This window comes from Corythoichthys intestinalis, chromosome 13, assembly GCF_030265065.1.
Source record: "Corythoichthys intestinalis isolate RoL2023-P3 chromosome 13, ASM3026506v1, whole genome shotgun sequence".
NCBI classification, from domain to species: domain Eukaryota; kingdom Metazoa; phylum Chordata; class Actinopteri; order Syngnathiformes; family Syngnathidae; genus Corythoichthys; species Corythoichthys intestinalis.
In genome coordinates, this window is record NC_080407.1 from 55,950,638 (window position 1) to 55,973,253 (window position 22,616).

The window sequence follows — 22,616 nt, forward strand, 5'->3', positions numbered from 1 at the left end:
ATTACTCTGCGTTATGTTGTTATTTGACCATAAAGGAATCTGACATTTTAGCCAGATTGCTGGAATCACGCCAGCCGAACCGCTGGACCCACGCTGGTGCGGCTCCAACGACCTGGGCCGGTGAGATTCCAACAACCCAGCCAAAAGGCCAAACTTTCGCGCGGTCACCTTAGTCTTCACCCCTTGTACTGACTCCATCTTGAAAGCTGGAAAAAGCCTTTGAAACACAAGTTGATTTATTTATTAATAATAATTCATTCTGAGTCGACAGCAATCATACAGCACAGAGGAACACAGGCGAGGTTTCAGGGTCACCATATCACAAGTCAACAAAAGGTTCCTGAGAAAAAATGACAATGATTCGTAAAACATTGTCTTTTTGAAGGCCCTCGCGAGGCGGGCCATGGGCAGGAAGAGGGGTGTGTTTGGGTCGTCTTCTTTTGCAGATTTGGGCGGTCAAGTTCGTGTGTCACCATGGCTGGGTCATGGTTAGTGAGGCAACTGAGGTGGGAAGTTCGGCCTGCCTTGATGTCTGAGAGGCGCCAGGCTATCAAACCTTGAGTTATTTTTGTTATCGGGTGTTGTGGTAATACAGGACATCCCGCCATTTGTTCTGGACTGTCCTGATTGCGGGGTTTGGTGTTGCAGACGTGGGATTGTATTGCCTATTACCTGGTAGTCAGCGTCAATCTTGCTCAGTCAGCTGCATGACGCACGCATCAGGCTTCCGTGGTCAGAAGGCGTCATGTATCTCTTATGCTCTATGTCAAATATATTCTGCTTGTTTTCCTTAAACTATGATATAAATGCTATTTTTTTTATATTGGGTATGTTAAGAGTAATACAAACAGTTGAACGGTAAATACGAGAAAAAATATTCTCTTCAACCAGGAGGAAAGAGGAAATAGCAGAAGGGAAGGGTTTTGGGGGTGCTGCCACCTACACATCAGGAATGCGTACTACATCGGCAAATTGGAGGTTTCATGCACTTTTGCGCTTCCGTATGCACGCAGTTTTCCCACCACAAATAATAATCGTGTAATAACCGCAAACGCCACTTTTGCATGACTGCGTAAGATCGTAGTCGTGTAAACATGGCCTAAGTTTAACTGAATTTCTTTTGCCAGGCTGACGGTGGAGGAGCACATCTACTTTTACGGCCGTCTGAAGGGTCGCAGCGGCGCCGAAGCGGACGCCGAGATGGAGCGGATGATCCGGGACGTCGGCCTGCCGCACAAGCGACGCGACCTAGCCAAGAACTTGTCAGGTGGCGCGCTAAGCTAATAACGTCACGTAGGCACGCTCGCACGCCGAAGTCTTATTCCCATTCTTTGATTGTTGTACAGGCGGAATGCAAAGGAAGCTGTCGGTGGCCATCGCCTTTGTCGGCGGATCAAAAGTCGTCGTCTTAGACGAGCCCACGGCGGGGGTGGACCCCTACGCTCGCAGAGGGATCTGGGAGCTGCTCCTCAAGTACAAACAAGGCACGCCGGCAGACCGAGCCTTTTGAACCCTTCGCCCTTTGTAGTTGCAACTGTGAAGCTCGGCGAAACGCGGCGACGCACGCGGGAAGCCATCTCTAGGAACAACTCTCTCGAAAAAAATCCTTCAGTGATGATGATAAACATCCAATTCCTGTAGTAACTCATTTGGATAGAAAGACCCACACAAATAGATGTCTATGGCACTGAAAAATGGGATCAAATTTGGCTCTTCTGCCATCACACTGAGCTCAATGACAAAAAGGTGGCGCGGCGCGACGCGGCGTTTCCTATCACGCTGCAGCACGCCGCACGTGTTAATTAGCACTTTCTGCAGGAATCTGCGCGCGCGTTGCTAAGTGAAGCTTGGCCGCACTTGAAAAATAATTGTCAGAAATGACGCTTTCGTTTTTCATCAACTGCCGTCCGCGACGGTCGATTTTCTCCCCAAAAAGAGCGGCTAAAAATAACCCCGCTCGTTGCGTGGTAACTCCGGTCTCGATCGAGATTGTTTTAATTCACGCCCACGCGCCGCCGTCCGCTTTGTTGCTATGGCGTTCGGTGTCTTCGAGTTTAATGCCGATTTCTCCAGGCCGCACCATCATCCTGTCCACGCATCACATGGACGAGGCGGACATCTTGGGAGACCGGATCGCCATCATCGCCCACGGCAGGATGCGATGCTGCGGCTCCTCGCTCTTTCTCAAGAAGCGCTTCGGTAGAGGCTACTACCTCACACTGGTCAAGGTATCTGATTTTGATTGTTGTTTTTATAATACAGTGGGGCAAATAAGTATTTAGTCAAGCACTAATTGTGCAAGTTCTCCCACTTGAAAATATTAGAAAGGCCTGTAATTGTCAACTTAAGTAAACCTCAACCATGAGAGACAATGTGGAAAAAAAACAGAAAATCACATTGTTTGATTTTTAAAGAATTTATTTGCAAATCACGATGGAAAATAAGTATTTGGTCAGTACCAAAAGTTAATCTCAATACTTTGTTATGTACCCTTTGTTGGCAATAACTGAGGCTAAACGTTTTCTGTAACTCTTCACACACTGTTGCTGGTATTTTGGCCCATTCCTCCATGCAGATCTCCTCTAGATCAGTGATGTTTTGCGGCTGTCGTTGGGCAACATGGACTTTCAACTCCCTCCACAGATTTTCTATGGGGTTGAGATCTGGAAACTGGATAGGCAGAAATGCTTCTTAGGAAGCAACTCCTTTGTTGCCCTGGCTGTGTGTTTGGGATCATTGTCATGCTGAAAGACCCAGCCACGTCTCATCTTGAATGCCCTTGCTGACAAAAGGAGATTTTCACTCAAAATCTCTCGATACATCGCCCCATTCATTCTTTCCTTTACACAGATCAGTCGTCCTGGTCCCTTTACAGAAAAACAGCCCCAAAGCATGATGTTTCCACCCCAATGCTTCACAGTGGGTATGGTGTTCTTCGGATGCAATTCGTATTCTTTTTCCTCCAAACACGAGAACCTGTGTTTCTACCAAAAAGTTCAATTGACCATAACACATTCTCCCAGTCCTCTTCTGGATCACCCAAATGCTCTCTAGCGAACCGCAGATGGGCCTGGACGTGTACTGGCTTCAGCAGGGGGACACGTCTGGCAGTGCAGGATTTGAGTCCCTGGCGGCGCATTGTGTTACTGATAGTAGCCTTTGTTACTGTGGTCCCAGCTCTCTGTAGGTCATTCACTAGGTCCCCCCCCGTGTGGTTCTGGGATTTTTGCTCACCGTTCTTATTATCATTTTGACGCCACGGGGTGAGATCTTGCACGGAGCCCCAGATTGAGGGAGATTATCAGTGGTCTTGTATGTCTTCCATTTTCTAATAATTGCTCCCACAGTTGATTTCTTTACACCAAGCGTTTTACCTATTGCAGATTCAGTCTTCCCAGCCTGGTGCAGGTCTACAATTTTGTCTCTGGTGTCCTTCGACAGCTCTTTGGCCTTGGCCATAGTGGAGTTTGGAGTGTAACTGACTGAGGTTGTGGACAGGTGTGTTTTATACCGATAATGAGTTAAAACAGGTGCCATTAATACAGGTAACGAGTGGTTAAACCTCGTTAGACCTCGTTAGAAGAAGTTAGACCTCTTTGACAGCCAGAAATCTTGCTTGTTTGTAGGTGACCAAATACTTATTTTCCACTCTAATTTGGAAATAAATTCTCTAAAAATCAATGTGATTTTCTGTTTTTTTTTCCACATTCTCTCTCTCATGGTTGAGGTTTACCCATGTTGACAATTACAGGCATCTCTAATCTTTTCAAGTAGGAGAACTTGCACAATTGGTGGTTGACTAAATACTTATTTGCCCCACTGTATTACGGTCAAAACGTGAACGAGAGGACTGAAAAAGGGAAGGCTGGGCAGATTGGGATATGGCAGGGCACTAAAGTCCAGTCCTGTTCGAACACTTTTTGGACCTGTTGTTCATCACGGCCTTGATTTGGAATCAAAGCAAGCGTCTTTGGCACATTCCGGTTTAATTAGTGCCATTAAGCGGAAAAGCCCAGCGCCGTGATTCGGTTAGCGTCAATGCGCCGCTGCGGAGGAGTCACTCTTCATCATTTTAAGTGGCTGAGCCCTTCCGTTTCTAATCCAATTGCGTCTCTCGCAGGAGCAAGAACGTCCTTCAAAAAGAAACGACGGCTATGAGCACACCGCCATCGGGAGTCAAACCTGCAACGGGGTGCATCCTTCAGGTAAACTTTGGGTTCAAGACCAATTTTTTTCTTCTCATGATAAAAGTTTATTCATGACTCCAAAACTTTGTCCTTGTTCAGACTGGTAGCCAAAATGTGTTTTTTAGCTAATCCAGATTGAAACTGGATAGCTCTTTTGTCGTCTAAGTAGTCCCAAAGCACAGAAATCTGATTTTTGCAAGACTGACTGAAGCCACATCTGGGACGTAGTTTCATATCAAATATGGACAAGATGCTTCTCGTTTCCACAGCAACCTGCCAGGTGTGTCAATAATGTGGCCCGGTCTGAATGGGCCCAGATCTGATTTGGACACTTCCTAAATATAGTGTGAACAGTCTGTCCTAAATATCACATTTTTGGAGGAATCTGATTGGAATCAGATTTGCCTGCCATCTGAACACAGCCTTTGTTTCTGTAAAAGTTTTGGTCTCTTTTCTTGTTAATTTAATGTGTATGTATCTTCAAATAAATTGACTGCATTTGGCAGCATTTGATGTCCAATCCATTTTGACTTGGAGGGGTGAATGAACGAACTGTTATTTTTATGTGATATTTTGTAGTCGAAATTTTATATACTAAAGGAATTTGACCGTTTAGCCAGATCGGCGGAATCGGCCGAACCGCCAGACCCGCGCTGGCGCAGCTCCAACGAGCCGGCCTGGCGAAACCCAACAACCTGGCCAAAATGCCAAACTCCGCGCATTCACCTCATATGCGGATTTTAAGGGGGGGCTAGGGGGGGCCAGGACCCACTGATGGTAGAAAAGTGTCATTGCATGTAATTGACTTTCCTGTATAAATAAAAGTTGTAAGGCAAACCAACTACTACAAAAATGAATGAAATGGAAAAAAAATTTTTTTATAATGGGTCCAAAAAAAATTTCTTTAGTGGAGGGCAATTTTATTTTTCAAATGAATTTTTTCTTTGATTGAAAATATTTTTTTGATTGAAGCAACTTTCTTTGAGATGGAATGATTCAGACACAAATGTCCCACCCATAATACAGCCCAAACACAAAAAGGATTGCTTCAATCAACGAAAAATTTTCAATGAAAAATTGGGTGTTCAAATGCAAATTTTTCAATCTCAAATAATTTTTCGCATTCAAAAACTTTTTTCTATGATTGAAATTCTTTTCTTTGTTTGAAGTGATTTTTCTTTTTGAAAATATTTCATATGAAGCAACTTCTTTTTTGATTGAATAAAAAAGACAAAATGTCCTAGCCAAAATGTAGCCCAAACACAAATCAACATTACTTCAATCAAAAAAAAAACTTGACTTCAATGAAAAAAGAAAAATAGCTTTCACGTGCATTTTTTTTTTTTTGCTTTTTGAGTTTCAAATGTATTTTTTGCATTCATACACATTTTTTTTTTTTTTGATTGAAGCAACATTTTTTTTGGTTGAAAATATATATTTTGATTTAGGCAACTTTTTTTTGATTGAATAATAAAGATACAAATCTACCTCCATATGGCTCCGCCCAGGGGATACAATTTTGCCAGGGGTAACTACATTGGCACAACACCGGCGGGCGCACCATATTCAATGGATGACGATCTTGGTGAAAAGTATTGCCTAAGCAGCCTGATTTAGAATTCCCCTCAAGAACGATGAGAGACAAAAAACGGTCATTGTCGACTTATTATTATGAATATTCTTGTCGGGGTCATCAACATGTTGTGCCCCCTCTGCCCCATAAGTCTAACTCCGCCTATGATTAAACTTAGTCTTAAACCCTTGTACTGACTCCATTTTGAAAGCTGGAAAGAGGCTTCGAAACACAAGTTTCGTTCGGCTGGCGCTGTTTCCGCAGCTTGGCGGGGGGCGGGGGGAATTCCTTCAACGGAAAAGGAAGACTGCAATGGGCTAAGGAGACACAATCGTGGACTGTGAATGACTGGATGAAGGTTATTTTCAGTGATGAGTCAATCTTCAGTTGACAAAGTGACGATAATGGAACTTTTGTTAGGTGCTGTTCCAGTGAGATTTACAAAAATGACTGCCTGGAGAAAACATCAAAATTTCTTCAGTCCTTGATGATATAGGGCTGCATGTCAGGCAAAGGAACTGTGGTTAAATCTTCAATAAATGTACAAGTTTACAGTGAAATTTTAGACAGCTTTCTTATCCCTTCAATTGAAAATGTCATTTTCCAAGATGACAATGTATCATGCTCAGAGACTGCAAGCTGTCATAAAAGCCAGAGGTGGTGCTACTGAATACTAGAGATGTGTTTGGATTGTTATTTCTTTGTTTGTTTCTCCTGATTCCATATATATTTCCCTGCACTTGCTCTATAAAAGTAACATTTACTGATTACCACAATGTTTTTATTCATTTCTTTTAGTGTTTCTGAATGCTAAAGAGTTGCACTTTTGAACTAATTCATTATTTTTTTCAAGCTTTTTATCAGAGTTTGTTCTACATGATAAAATGTGAGTGAGTGAGTGCTCGTCCGAGACTGGTGATTCCATACTTTTTGCCAGGGCTTGAAGCCGGAACAGCGGTGAGTCTGGAGTTCCAGGCTAATCTTCTATTGCAGTTTGGGCTGTCTGGTTCGTGCGTCACGGTTGCTGAGTCACCGTTACTGAGGCAACCGGAGTGGGAGATTTTGCCCGCCTCGGCGTCAAAGGGGCGTTTGGCGGTCGTGTTATCAGTTGGATATTGGGCCGGTGTTCCTTATCGGACAGGACGTCCCACCATTTGTTCTGGACTGTCCTGGAAAACTGATTGCGGGATTTGGAATCGAAGATGATGGATTGTAGATGTCTTGCCTATCACCTGGTAGTCAGGGTCAATCTTGCTCAGTCAGCTGCATGATGTACGCGTTGGGCTTCTGTGGTCAGAAGGCGTCATGTATCTCTTTTGCTCTATGTCAAATATATTCTGCTCGTTTTCCTTAAACTATGATATAAATGCTATTCTATATTGGGTGTGTTAGAGTAATACAAACAGTCAAACGGTAAATACGAGAAAAGATACTATCGGTTTATTTTGTTTTTCCAGCACTGAGTGAGTTGGTGCATCGCCACGTTCCTCAGGCGCAATTCTTGGAGCGCGTCGGCCAAGAGTTGACTTGCGTCCTGCCCTACGAGGGCGCCCTCGACGGATCGTTTGCGCGTCTCTTCGGCGAGCTGGACCCGGCACTGTCCGCCCTAGGCTTGAGCAGCTACGGCATTTCTGACACCACACTGGAAGAGGTACGCTCAGGGTTAAAATGGTCCAAGTCCTGCATTCCACATACTTTTTTGGAACAGATTTTTTTGAAAGTAGCCGAAGACACTGGAGTGGATGCAGCAGACGTTTTAAGTAAGGGCCGAGTGAGCTTTTTTAAAAGTACTTTTTTATTGTTATTTATAACCCTAAATTGGGTCAGGCCAAACAGCATCTTTTATTTTTAATTCCCTCAGCGGCAGAGCGGAAGAGCTTCTCGGCCGCCGCGGCCGTCCATCCCGAAACGGAACGGGAGGCGAGCGGCAAGTCTCATTGCATTTATTTCAAAATATCCCCTACAAAAAAATATGCAGGGAAATCATTTAATAATGCAGCTAGGTCACTTGGCACTTTTACTTTTCTGTGCTTCTGTGCAGGTGACGTAGAGATGTTTGCCACTCAATTGGAAGGTAAGTTTTTTGCTAACATTTGATTTGACAGTCGGTTCATAAGACATGCAGCAGGGCCGAGAACCAAAAGTGGTATTTGCCATGTGGCAATTTTTTTTTGCCAAGTGGCAAAATATTTTTGCCATGTGGCAATTTTTTGTCATGTGGCGAAATATTTCTTGCCATGTGGCATTTTTTTTGCCACGTGGCCAAATGGATTTTGCCATGTGGCATTTTTTTGCCATTTGGCATTTTTTTGCCTTGTGGCCAAATGGATTTTGCCATGTGGCATGTTTTTGCCATGTGGCAAAATATTTTTTGCCATTTGGCATTTTTTTGCCACATGGCAAAATGGATTTTGCCAGGTAGTAAAATAGATTTCGTCATGTGGCGTTTTTTTTTTGCCAGGTGGCAAAATGGATTTTGCCATGTGGCATTTTTTTTTGCACGTGACAACATGGATTTTGCCAGGTGGTAAAGTAGATTTTGTCATGTGGCATTTTTTTTTTTTTTGCCAGGTGGCAAAATGGATTTTGCCATGTGGCATTTTTTTTGCCATGTGGCAAAATGGATTTTGACAGGTGGCATTTTTGGGGGGCAAAAAAAGGCTTTTTTTGGCAAAAAATGCCATATGGCAAAGAAAAAATGTCACATAGCAAAATCAATTATGCCACCCGGCAAAGAAAAAATGCCACATGGCAAAATCCATTTTGCCACCCGGCAAAGAAAAAATGTCACATGGCAAAATCTATTTTACCACCTGGCAAAATCCATGTTGTCACGTGCAGAAAAAATGCAACATGGCAAAATCCATTTTGCCATGTGGTAAAAAGAAAAAATGCCACACGGCAAAATCCATTTTGTCACATAGCAAAAAAAAAAAAGCCACATAGACACATAGGAAAAATCCATTTTGTCACATGAAAAAAAAATTCCCACATGGCTAAATCCTTTTTGTCAAATGCCAAAAAAATGCCACATGGCAAAATCCATTTTGCCACATGGCAAAAAAAAATGCCACATGGCAAATACCACTTTTGGTTCTCAGTCTCTCCCGACATGAGCGTTGGTGATTGCTTATGATATGACAGATGTGTGGTCTACCATTATTTTTTTTCCCCAAGTTTTGAAAAATAGGTCTGCAATGTAACGCATACGACGGGTAATTTTGTCTTGGCTTTTGTCCAGTTGTCATGACAAAGACCGTATATATCGGTTTCGGTTTGACATCGGTATCGGAAATTTTTTACGATACCGGTTAAAAAGTCATTATTGGACAACTCTAGTGTCCACGTCAGGTTTCCAGAAGGACGGCAGAGGTGGCGGAAGCAGCTCCGTGCTCATCGGCGGCTGTCGACTGATCAGGAGGCAGTTCCTGGCTCTCCTCATCAAGCGCTTCCACCACGCCCGCCGGAGCCGCAAGGGAATCATCGCCCAGGTAACGGCCTCCGAAACGTTTACGGACATCTACGAATGACAAACTAATCATGTGTTTTCATTAGTTGCGTATTAATTGCCTGCGTAATGTCATGTCCTAGATGACAAGCCGCTATTAGCCCATTAAAGTCTTCTTGTCCATAATTTCCAAAGTCAAAATCAATAAACGCCGCGCGTTTCCGATGAGTCAAAATCCATTTTGCTGAGGTGCGGCAATTATTTCCAATGTTTGGATAAGTGCCACCCAGCGACATCCAATCTGACATGTGCCGTCTAAAGATTGAATTCTAAAATTAGAGAGTGAGAAATGGTTTTGTCACCATTTTATGAGAACAAAATGGTGGAAGCGAAGTTTAGAATTCGAGACATTCGCGCTTTACAGCCTTTATTTGTTAGGGTATGTTTCCTCCTATTGTTCCCGTGATTTCACCTGTTGTCCTTGTGTGTTGACCAATCCGATGCCTCTTGTGTCACCCACCTGTGCCTCATTATCTGGTCTGTATTTAAGTTCCCCATGTGCCGTTTCTTCTTGTTGCTATTTGTACGTCCATTTCTTCTTGTTGCTATTTGTACGTCCAAGCCCTCGTGTTCAGATTCCTCTACCAAGTCATTTTTGATACCTTTTGTTTTAACTTTGTATATTTTTTAACTACTATGAAAGCATTTCTGAGTTCCCCAACAACCTGCCTTGCCTTGCCTTTTGTTTTCCCTGCATTTTGGTCCACGTTGCCCCGACGTCTATTATTAAGACAATTTTAGAAGTCTTTCGAGAGACAGCGAGAACGAAAATTGGTATTTGCCATGTGGCAAAATGAATTTTGGTTTGTGGCATTTTTTTCTTGGGGGGTGGGGGGGGACATTTTTTTGGGGTGTATGGCAGTTTTGGACGCCATGCACGTCCATGCCATTGGTAGCTATGCACTTCCAAATATTCCATTCATATTAAATACCAGAAAAACGTGTGGCTGTGATTTTTGACCATACACTTAGCGTTACAGCGCATTGACATTCAACTGGCAATCGAGACTATGCCATTGACGGCTATGCACGTCCAAATTTTCCATTTATATTAAGTGGCAGAAAAACATCTGTGGCTGTGATTTTCTGCCCCCCAAAAAATACCAAAAACCAAAATCCCATTTGGCCACAAACAAACAAAAAAAAAAAAACACGTGTCAAAAGACATTTTGCACATTGCAAAAAAAAATTCCACGTGGCAAAATCAGTTTTGCCACGTGATAAAAAAATGCCTCATGGCAAAACCCATTTTGCCACATGGCAGAAAAAATGTGACATGGCAAAATCCATTTTGCCATATTGCAAAAAAAAATACCACGTGGCAAATACTACTTTTAGCATAATCCATTTTGCCACATGGCAAAAAAATGCCACATGGCAAAATCCATTTTGCCACCTGGCAAAAAAAAAAAAAATGCCACATAGCAAAATCCATTTTGCTACTTGGAAGAAAAAATGCCACATGGCAAAATCCAATTTGCCACATTGCAAAAACATACCACATGGCAAAAAGAAATGCCACATGGAAAAATCCATTTTTCCACATGGCATAAAAAAATGCCACATAGCAACATCAGTTTGCCACATGGCAAAAAAAAAATGCCACATGGCAAAATCCATTTTGCTACCTGGAAGAAAAAATGCTACATGGCAAAATCCATTTTGCCACATTGCAAAAAAATACCACATGGGAAAAAAATGCCACATGAAAAAATCCATTTTGTCACATGGCAAAAAAAATGCCACATAGCAAAATCAGTTTGCCTCATGGCAAAGAAAAAATGCCACATGGCAAAAAAAATGCCACATGGCAAAATCCATTTTGCCACCTGGCAAAAAAAAACGCCTCATGGCAAAAAAAAAAATGCCACATGGCAAAATCCATTTTGCCACATTGCAAAAAAATACCACATGGCAAAAAAATGCCACATGGCAAAATTCATTTTGCCACATGGCAAAAAAAAATGCCACATGGCAAAAAAAAATTGACATGGCAAAATCCATTTTGCCACATGGCAAATACCACTTTTGGTTCTCGGCCCTACTGAATCTTTCAGCACCATTAACGATGATGGACGTCCAATTTGTACATTCTTCTCAGGGATCCGCCGGAGCACGATTCGCGTGGTCATAAAAACGAATGTTTTCCCGGCCGGCGGGATCGGGCGAGGCCCTCTTCGGCTCCAAATCCCCGATAAACTCATGCATTGTTCATGGCAAGTGCTTTGGCTTTTACCAAGCCTTAATGACTTTGTTTTTCGCTGCGCTCTCAATAGGAGAAGTACCAGCTGTCACCTGCAATTACTGTCAAATAAGAGAATAAGGGAGAACAAGAGCGAGAGAGAGAGTCTGTCATTAAGCTTTTCAGTCTCATCGCTCGCTCTTTATCTTGCTTCTCAGTGCCGGGACTTTTCGGATTTCCACTGGTGCAATTTTGCAAACTTGCACGCCGGGACAATTAATCACATATACGCCCGCTTTCCCCAAATAATCCAAGTGATTAAGCTTTGAAGATATCTGACCTTTAACAATGGAATGAAGGAAAGCAAATTATGTGCGGGAGAATTGGATTTTTTAAAATATGTATAGAAACAAAACGAACCCAGAAAATGAATACATGAGTGGGATTTTTTTTTTCTAGTGTTATGCACATTAAAACCGATTCGGTATAAAGTAATCCTTAATTTATTGCTAAGTAGTGTTGTCCCTCCCTCCATTTTTAACATACTACCAAAAGTATTGGCACCCTTGCAATTCTGTCAGATAATGCTGAATTTCTCCCAGAAAATGATTACAATTACACATGCTTTGGTATTAATATCTTCATTTATTTTGCTTGCAATGAAAAAACACTAAAGAGAACGAAAAAGAAAATTCTGTGAGATAATGGTCACTTTCTCCCAGAAAATTAATGCAATTACAAATGCAAAATAACTACGAACAACCCCTTCCGGTATCCATCAATGTGTTTCTTACAATGGAATTTTAGACCATTCTTCTTTGGCCAACTGCTCCAGGTCTCTGAGATTTCAAGGGTGCCATGTTTAAATCCTTCCATAGGTGTTCTATAGGATTCTGGACTGGCCACTTTAGAAGTTTCCAGTGGTTTCTCTCAAACCATTTTCTAGTGCTTTTGGGTCATTGTCCTGCTGGAAGACCCATGACCTCTGAGGGCTTTCTCACACTGGGTCCTACATTATGCGGCAAAATTTGTTTGTGGTCTTCATAATGCCATGCACACGGTCAAGCAGTCCAGTGCCAGAGGCAGCGAAGCAACCCCAAAACATCAGGGAACCTCCGCCATGTTTGACTGTGGGGTCCCTGTTCTTTTCTTTGAAGGCCTCGTTTTTTTCCCCGTGTAAACTCTATGTTGATGCCCTTTCCCAAGAAGCTCTACTTTTGTCTCATCTGACCAGAGAACATTTTTGGCTTTCTCAGGTGATTTTTGGCAAACTCCAGCCTGGCTTTTTTATGTCTATGGGTCAGAAGTGGGGTCTTCCTGGTTATCCTATCACAGAATCCATTTTTATTTAGATGCAGACGGATAGTACGGGTTGAAAACTCTCATCAATATTTCTTTTCCGTCCACATCTAGGGAGGTTAGCCACAGTGCCGCGGGCTTTACACTTCTTGATGAAACTGCGCACGGTAGACACAGGAACATTTAGGTCTTTGGAGATGGACTTGTCGCCTTGAGATTGCCCATGCTTTCTCACAATTTTGCTTCTCAAGTCCTCAGACAGATCTTTGGTCTTTCTTCTCCATGCTCAATGTGGTACACACAAGGACACAGGACAGAGGTTGAGTCAACTTTAATCCATTTTAACTGGCTGCAAGTGTGATTTAGCTATTGCCACCACCTGTTATGTGTCACAGGTAAGTAACAGGTGCTGTTAATTAAACAAATTAGAGAAGCATCACATGATTTTTCAAAGGGCGCCAATAGTTTTGTCCAGCCCATTTTTGGAGTTTTGTGTAAAAAAATAATGGTTTAGATTTTCTTTCCATTCTTTTTTTTTTTATTTTTCATTGCAAGCAAAATAAATGACGATAATACTACCAAAGCTTTTGTAATTGCAATCATTTTCTGGGAGCATTATCTGACAGAATTGCAAATTGCAGGTGTGCTAAAAATTTTGGCCAGCATGTATATAATATAATGTGCATATAAAACTCATATTTAATTATAATTCATATGTTATCAATGGAATATATAAAAAAAAAAAAAATTGTAATGTCAAAATAATACATAAAATAATTGATAAATAATATGTACCGTGCTAAGGGATGTTACAATTAGGGCTGTCAAACGATTAAAATTTTTAATCGAGTTAATCACGGCTTAAAAATTAATTAATCGTAATTAATCACAATTCATCGCAATTCAAACCATCTATAAAATATGCCATATTTTTCTGTAAATTATATATATATATTCTGTAAAATAATTTGTTGGAATGGAAAGATAAGACACAAGATGGATATATACATTCAACACATAAGTACTGTAGTGGGCATTTCACTCTACTGTCATTTAAATCTGTCTATGCTATCCTCACTCCGAAGCGTCTACTTTTTCCAAAGCTAGACAGCTAGTGAACGACGCCTTAGTAATCAGACTTCTTCCTTTTTCATCTGATTTATTAATAAAATGGCCTCAAACCACTGTCCTCTTTAGACCGTAGTGAAACTACAAAAAAAAAAAGTACACAAGCATTGCATTAGCAACAACGTTAGCTTAGCACGCTATACAGGTTCACTAAACATAAACAAAAAGCGTCTCATACAAAAAATATAACATTTCGCTTACTAACATGTACATTCTTTACAACAACCATACTTACGGACAAATCTTGTCCAAGGATCATATAAGCACAACATTACAACGTAGGCGTCAGCCCGAGATGTCGTGCAGCCATATTGAACTGGCAAGAAAGCAATAAACCATGTCGCTAAGCGACCACAAGAGTTCGCTGTTAGACAGCACAAAAAACCTTGCTGTAAAACTTACCAAAAGGCAGAATACTGTCTGAGCGGGACATGTGTGTTAATTGCGGCAAATATTTTAACGTGATTAATTTAAAAAATTAATTACCGTGTGTTAACGCAATAATTTTGACAGCCCTAGTTACAATATATTGAAAAAGTGATATATCACGATATTTTGTAGCACGGAAGGATATCGATATCTAAACTTATAAATGGAATTTTGTCATTGTGTGTGTTCGTTCCCCATGGACCCCGAAACAGCTCGATTGATTTTCATGGAATTTTACTAATTTTTGACTATAACGGTCTGGGAGTGTTCTTAGATGTATTTGATCTCTATAGGCCTCCATTTAGTGTGGAAAATGTATTCGAAACTCTAAAAATTTGCATAGAAAATCCCTGATTGAGAAGGCAACGGCGCCATCTTTTGGGCAAAAGACGATTGTAATGTCGCAGTTGGCTTTCAAACATTTCGGTTTGAAAATATTACTCAGGGATTCATTTGAGCTGGATCTTCATATTGTAATGACTGTTATTTTGTGTTACGCCCACAATGGTTCATGCGTAGTTGTGGCAACCATGATTGAGAGTGGTGGTTGCTGTTATGTTCTGGTGTTTTCTGTTTGAAAGTATCTGCCAGTCAGTTGTATTGCGTTGTTACACAACGCAGGGCCATTCATCTAGTATATCATAGATCTGATTTTCCAGCTCGCTGATGACTAATCGCTTGACCAATTTGGTGCTTTAGGTGGTGTTGCCCGCTGTTTTTGTGTGCCTCTCCCTGATCTTCTCGCTCATCGTTCCGCCGTTCTCCGAATATCCCAGTCTGGAATTACAACCGTGGATGTACGGCTTGCCTCAGACCACCTTCTTCAGGTAAGCGCCGTTTCTTCCGGATGAGCCGAGACAAAGCCTCGAGGGACTTGAGTTGACGTCTCAATCAGTTCACACTTCCAACACGATATGTAATCCTTCCGGGACAGGATTAGCATATTGCTGTCGCCTCATCGCGCACGTACGGCGCTCTCCCTCGAAGGATTTACAAATTAGCCCGTGCCAATCACTTGTTTAAAAGAGTACCTCCTTGTTGAAAAGATCATCCATCCAAGCCTGCAGGTATTTTATTTCCCCCGATGTTAGCGTAACGTAATTAATTGTGGCCTCTGCTCTTTTTCTGAGAGCTCATTTTATCTCTCTGGCACGGACGTCCGCTTATTGGCTGCCATTGACGGTGCTAGACGTCCAATCCATTTTGAACGGGGGGCGCCGAACGTTCAGAACATAGCTTTTTAGAAATTAATTAAAAGGAATTGTAATTGTTAAGTAAGGAGTGGGAACATCTGGGTGTCTCACGATACGATTTAGGATACGAAAATTATCAATACATGGGTCAGGAAATCATTTTACAATACAACTAATTATTGGAAATACAAGCTATTTTCCTCCTTCTGCTATGAGTTGCTCACCAGTAGACGTCCAATCCGTTTAAACTTCAAACGTCTTCATTTTGGGGCATTTGCGGTTCGTTTTCAGTCACTGCATGTTGATTTTGGGTTACTGAAAAGGAAGTGAGACAAGAATGTCCCCAAATGAATAGGACGTGACCTGCAAATGCCCACAAAAGTAGCAGGGCTGAGAACCAAAAGTGGTATTTGTCATGTGGCAAAATGGATTTTGCCATTTGGCATTTTGTTTGCCATGTGGGATTTTTTTTTTTTTTTTTTTGCCAAAAGTGGTATTTGCCATGTGGCATTTTTTTGCTATGTGGCAAAATGGATTTTTCCATCTGGCATTTTTTTTGCTATGTGGCAAAATGGATTTTGCCATGTGGCATTTTTTTCTGACATGTGGCAAAATGGATTTTGCCATGTAGCATTTTTCTCTGCCATGTGACAAAATGGATTTTGCCATGTGGCATTTTTTTCTGACATGTGGCATTTTTTTTTTTTTTTTTTTTTTGCTATGTGGAAAAATTGATTTTGCCATGTGGCATTTTGTTTACCATGCAGCATTTTTTTTTTTTTTTGCCAAAAGTGGTATTTGCCATGTGACAAAATGGATTTTGCCATGTGGTATTTTTGTCTGCCATGTGGCAAAATGGATTTTGCCATGTGGTATTTTTTCTGCTATGTGGCAAAATGTATTTTTCCATATGGCATTTTTTTCTGCCATGTGGAGAAATTGATTTTGCCATACGGCATTTTTTTCTAATGTGGCATTTTTTTTCCTATGTGGCAAAATGGACTTAGCCATTTGGCAATTTTTTTCTGCCATGTGGCAAAATGGATTTTGCCATGTGGCATTTTTTGCTATGTGGCAAAATTGATTTTGCCAAAAGTGGTATTTGCCATGTGGCATTTTTTTTTTTTGCCATGTGGCAATATATATATATATTTTTTGCTATGTGGCAAAATGGATTTGACCATGTGACATTTTTTTCTGCCATGTGGCAAAATGGATTTTAACATGTAGCATATTTTTTATTTTTGTGGTATGTGTATTTTTGACCATACACTTTACATTAGTTGTATTAAAATGAATGGGAAATTTGGACATGCATAGCCGTCAATGGCATGGACGCGCATGGCCTGCAATACTGCCATATACCCCCAAAAAAATGCCATAACCCCCCCTCCCCCAAAAAAATGCCACAAACCAATGTGCAGTTTGCCACATGGCAAAAAAAATGCCACATGGCACAATCTATTTTGCTACATGGCAAAAATAAAATGCCACATGTCAAAATCCATTTTGCCACATGGTAAATACTACTTTTGGTTCTCGCTGTCTCTCCATAAAAGACTGCTCTTGTTTCAGTGCCATTGACGGCCATTAGCGCCGTCAATGTAGACACTATTTTTATGGAAGATTTTGGTAACAACCAGTTGGTTCTTTGTTTTTTTTTAAACAGTGACAACTTTTTAAAACAATACACCAGTTCTGGGTGGGAGCATATCGATCGGGCTACAACGTGTCTCGATAAATCACCTTTTCGATATATTGTCACAACTCTACTGTTAAGTTCCATTTTTTTCTCTATTAAAACACACATTACAGTATCTATAACCATTCTTTAATTTCCCTTCCAATAGACAAGAAGCAGAATTAATAGTAATAAGTAAGAGTTTTTAGTGTTTCCCGGTTATCCAAATAACTTTGACCCGCGATCATTCTCAAAGCGCATTTCATCGTCCTCGGCTCTAATTAGCGAATATTATCCTTTTGCTCGAGTGACCTTGAAAGTGGCCACTTAAAAGCGACGTCCACAGAGGCGTGCCTCATAAACCGTCCCGTTTACGACGACGAGATTCTGCAGCCGGCGAGCATTTTGGCCGTTTGTTCGGTTTGTTCTTTCTAATAGCTCAGCGTTCACCCGGTGCCCGGATTCATTAGTTCCGCCTTTTCGGTGTACGTACGCCATGCCCGAGTCCGGTTTTTATTACCTCGGAAGACTGTGGTAACCCAGCCATTGTTAATTGCGGAACAGATGGCTGCACATAATCCATTTTTACAACGGGACCGCTCGGATGACGCTCACCGGTGGCTAAGGAAACGGCCGTTCGACCTTCATGGAGACGAGACCACGAGCGCCGTAATAATCCACGCGGCCGATTTGCTCGCGGTCATTGTTGGCCGAGAGCCATAGCCGCGCTCTTTATGGACCCGCGGTACGTGCGCTCTTGAGCCAACGCTGGGGACGGTGATGCATTTCTATCACGACGTATGGGGAAACCATTAGGTCTCGGTCCTCCCGACGTCTTTACGATGGGGACTCCGAGACACGTCCAGGTCTTTTTCGTATCGCGAGGTTCCCGACCCGACTCACAGCTATCACCGCTCATTTGTACACATGCGAACTATGATATCAACAATTAAGATTTTTGTAATGAATCTTTGGTGAATCTTTTAAACTCATTGGCTGCCGTTGACGGTGCTAGACGTCCGATCCATTTGCAGCAGGAGGGCTGGCAATTCATAGCCAGATTGCCGGAATCACGCCAGCCGAACCGGTGCCGGCGCAGCTCCAGCAACCCTGGCCGGCGAGACTCCGGCCAAAAGGCCAAACTCTGCGCGTTCACCTTAGTCTTAACCCCTTGTACTGACTCCATTTTGAAATCTGGAAAAAGGCTTCGAAGCACAACTTGACAATTTATTCTGAGTCAACAGCAATCATACAGTACAGAGGGACCCAGGCGAGGATTCAGGGTCACCATGTCACAAGTCAACAAAAGGTTCCCGAGAAAAAATGACCACAATTAGTTAAACATTGTCTTTTTAAAGGCTTACGCAGGGCGGGCTCTGGGCAGAAGAAGGTTGTGTTTGGGCATTGTTTAGGATTATTGTCTGTTTGTGGATTGGACAGGAGGATTCAGGAGTTACTGTTGTCAGGGTAACGAAAGTTGTGGATTTTGCCAGGTCAGCGTCAAAGTGCCTCTTGGAGTTTTGTCAGCCGTGTTATCAGTTGGTTCTCCGGGGTTCCTTGTGTTGGGACAGGGCGTCCCGCCATTTGTTCTCGACTATCCGGGAAAACTGATTGCGAGAGTTGGTGGTGCAGATGCGGGCTTGTCAGCATCAATCTTGCTCAGTTGACAATTTATTCAGGTCGACAGCGATCAAACGGCAAGACGAAACAGAAAGACTCAGGCAAGAAGGCAGACTCGTTCCAAGGTCACCTTATCAAAGTTTCCCCGAGAAAAAAATGGCAATGCTTAGTTAAACATTCAGTCTTTTGAAGGCTCTTGCGGGGCGGGTGGTGAAGCAGGAATAAGGGTGTGTTTCGGATAATCTTCTATCGCAGTTTGAGCTGTTTAGTTCGTGCTTCACAGTTGCTGAGTCACCATTAGAGATTTTGCCCGCCTCAGTGTCAAAGGGGCTCTTAGAGTCTTATCAGTCGTGTTATCAACTGGATATCGGGCGTTCTCCGGTGTTCCTTGTGTTGGGACAGGACGTCCCGCCATTTGTTCTGCAAAACGGTAACAGACCCAGGTGAGGAGGCAGACACGTTCTAGGTTCACCATATCACAAGTCAACAAAAGGTTCCCAAGAGAAAATGACAAGGATTAGTAGTGTTATTAGTTGGATATTGGACATTCTCCGGTGTTCCTTGTGTTGGGACAGGACGTCCCGCCATTTGTTCTGGACTGTCCGGAAGAACTGACGTGGAGACGTGGGCTTGGAGATGTCTTGCCTATCACCTGGTAGTCAGCGTCAATCTTGCTCAGTCAGCTGCATGACGCACACATTGGGCTTCCGTGATAAGAAGGCGTCATGTATCTCTTATGCCCTATATTCTGCTTGTTTTTCTTAATCTATGGTATAAGTGCTATTTATTTTCTATTGGGTGAGTAATACAAACAGTTAAACAGCAAATACGAGAAAAGATACTCTTCACTTCACTACCCTAACTTCAGTGGAATGGACATCTACTCATTTAAAAAGTTTGAGCTGTCTGACATGACCGCGGCTACTAGGCTGCACGCTTAAGCCCGAGTTAAGCTTCTGCGTTGCGGTGACGGCGTAGAGACGATGTAGACCCTACAGCGTCAATGAGCATTCAATAGTTCTGCGGCAAGGGAAGGCGTTGCTCTGTAATTCACGGCCAAACCACTAGAGGGGTGTGGCGTTGTGTTAGTATGGTTTTTAGGGACTCTTGTCGACTTCCGCTAGTTTTCTTCCGCTTACACAACAATGCCAACGGAGATGGACCACTTGAATGTGGATCTTCAACTCATCAACATTGAACAACAAATGTTGATCATACAAATGTTGAGGCGCAGGCGACACACAAGACGGTTGCCGAGGTGGTCTGTCCGACTGTTGATGCCGCACAGAGACTGGCAGTCACATTACAAATTCTAGCGTCGGGTGGAAGCCAGCAAGCTGCGTTGTCCAGAGTTTTGTCCGACTTCTTTGCCCTGTCCTAAAACCAGTCATTGGGAAGCCATAGCAGATTTCTGGCGGCTATTGAACTTCCCAAACTGCCTTGGAAGCCTTAATGGTAAACAGGTTATCATAAAAGCACCGAGGCACTCTCAATCAGTGATGATGTATCAAGTGTGTGAACTGTCTGTAGTTGAAAATTAAACATCAAAACAACTTTTTTGACACCAAACCTGTGCTTTATTCTTCATATACTTGTACTTGTGTGAAATGTAAATAAGTCACGGACTCACAGCAAACATATGTACACAATAAATGATAAAGTGGACCAACCTTTAAGATTCCGTTCCCGGTTTTGGTAGTAACGACGCATTGGGAAACGCAAATGTCTCTGAGGTGGCTGAATCCCTGGTGAACAGTCCTGGCTTCGGAACACGCTGCATGGACGGCGACCCCATCCCGTGAGTTTTTTTTTTTTTTTTTTTTTTTATGTATGTAATGTTGCCTTGGAATCAAAGCGCAACTTTGTTGCTCAAGGTTGGGATTTAAACAGCGTTGACATTTCGCCACAGGGGGTTACCTTGCGTTTCCAGCCTCTCCAATTGGTTCACGCCATCTGTGGACCAGTCCGTGGCCGATATCTTCACAGAGGGCAACTGGAGCATGTCCAACCCGTCCCCTTCCTGCCAGTGCAGCACTCCTCAACGCCAGATCATGCTGCCCGACTGTCCGCCAGCCGCGGGGGGGCTCCCGCCTCCGCAGGTAGCTCGGCTTTTTAATTTACCCTTTCACAGTTACAATTGTTTCATGTAGCCTGACAAATGCTAATATTGTCATGTTAATATAGGCCATTTTATACACATTTTTCTAATGAAACGATTACATTTTTTAATGCAACCTGGCATATTTTATGGACACCATGCAAAACATGTACAGTGCTGGCCAAAAGTATTGACACCCCTGCAATTCTGTCAGATAATGCTCAATTTCTCCTAGAAAATGATTTCAATTACAAATGCTTTGGTCGTAATATCGTCATTTATTTTGCGTGCAATGAAAAAACGTGTATTGGAAAAAAAATCATTATCATTTTACACAAAACGCGGAGCCGGACAAAAGTATTGGCACCCTTTGAAAAATCATGTGATGCTCCTTTAATTTGTGTAATTAACTGTTACTTACCTGTGGCACATAACAGGTGGTGGCAATAACGAAATCACACTTGCAGCCCATTAAAATGGATTGAAGTTGACTCAACCTTTGTCCTGTGTCCTTGTGTGTACTACATGTACAACACCTATACACCAATCTGGGGTCTTACAAGTGTAATCGTTTGATTGCAGTTTGGTGCTGCTTGTTTTAGCAGAAACCTAACTGGTTAAACTGTCGGGACTCGATCGGTTGGAACAAAAACCAGGACACACAGGGACCCTTGAGGACGGGTTTGAAGACCTCTGGTCGGATGAGACAAAAGTAGAGGCCTTCAAAGAAAAGAACACGGTCCCCACAGTCAAACATGGTGGAGGTTCCCTGATGTTTTGGGGTTGCTACCTCTGGCACTGGTCTGCTTGACCATGTGCATGGCATTACGAAGTCTGAAGACTACCAACAAATTTTGCAGCATAATCTGTGAGAAAGCTGGGTATCCCTCAGAGGTCATGGGTCTTCCAGCAGGACAATGACCTAATAGCACTAGAAAATGGTTTGAAAGAAAGTACTGGAGACTTCTAAAGTGGCCAGGCCTGAATCCCATAGAACACCTGTGGAGAGATCTGAAAATGGCACCCTTCAAATCTGAGACCTGGAGCAGTTGGCCAAAGAAGAATGGTCTAAAATTCCAGCAGAGCATTGTAAGACACTCATTGATGGATACCGGAAGCTGTTGTTCAATAAGCGGCGTTTAAGGGAGGGGGCCAGGTGGGCCAGCCCCCCTCAGTGGCAGAAAGGTGTTATTACATGTAATTGACTTTCCTATATATATAAGTTGTAAAGCAAACAACAAAAATGAATGAAATTTTTAAAATATATACTTTTACAATGGGTCAAAATTATTTTTAGAACTGATCATGTGACTAGCACCTGAGACTGTCGTTTGCTTTGCATATTATTAAAAAAAATAAAAATAAGTAAAAATAAAAAAATTGGGGGAGGGCAATTTTATTTTTCAAATGATTTCTTTCTTTGTTTGAGAATATTTTTTTTTTAATTGAAGCAACTTTTTTAGGGATTAAATGATTTAGACACAAATGTCCTACCCATGATATGGCCCAAACACAAGAAGGATTGCTAAAATCAAAACTTTTTATAATTAAAAGTGTTGAAATGCAAATATTTGAGTCTCAAATATTTTTTTGCATTCAAAAACGTTTTTTCCATGATTGAAATGTTTTGTTTTGTTTTTGATTGAAGTGATTTTTCTTTTGAATATATGCTGTATATTTTTTTGTTTGAAGCAACTTATTTTTTGATTGAATAACAA

General features: G+C 42.1%; 1 protein-coding gene across 4 annotated transcripts in view; it reads left to right on the top strand.

Annotated features, from left to right (window-relative positions):
• Window positions 1-22,616, top strand: part of LOC130928389 (phospholipid-transporting ATPase ABCA1-like) — a 125,968-nt gene that overhangs the window by 75,601 nt on the left and 27,751 nt on the right. For all 4 annotated transcript variants that reach the window (XM_057854950.1, XM_057854949.1, XM_057854951.1 and 1 more), the window contains 12 exons: window positions 1,128-1,267; window positions 1,347-1,484; window positions 2,074-2,228; window positions 4,121-4,205; window positions 7,218-7,411; window positions 7,469-7,520; window positions 7,622-7,687; window positions 7,802-7,834; window positions 9,112-9,251; window positions 15,006-15,133; window positions 20,500-20,598; window positions 20,710-20,899. In XM_057854950.1, the coding sequence (XP_057710933.1) occupies window positions 1,128-1,267; window positions 1,347-1,484; window positions 2,074-2,228; window positions 4,121-4,205; window positions 7,218-7,411; window positions 7,469-7,520; window positions 7,622-7,687; window positions 7,802-7,834; window positions 9,112-9,251; window positions 15,006-15,133; window positions 20,500-20,598; window positions 20,710-20,899 (1,420 nt within the window). The remainder of the gene's footprint in view (window positions 1-1,127; window positions 1,268-1,346; window positions 1,485-2,073; window positions 2,229-4,120; window positions 4,206-7,217; window positions 7,412-7,468; window positions 7,521-7,621; window positions 7,688-7,801; window positions 7,835-9,111; window positions 9,252-15,005; window positions 15,134-20,499; window positions 20,599-20,709; window positions 20,900-22,616) is intronic.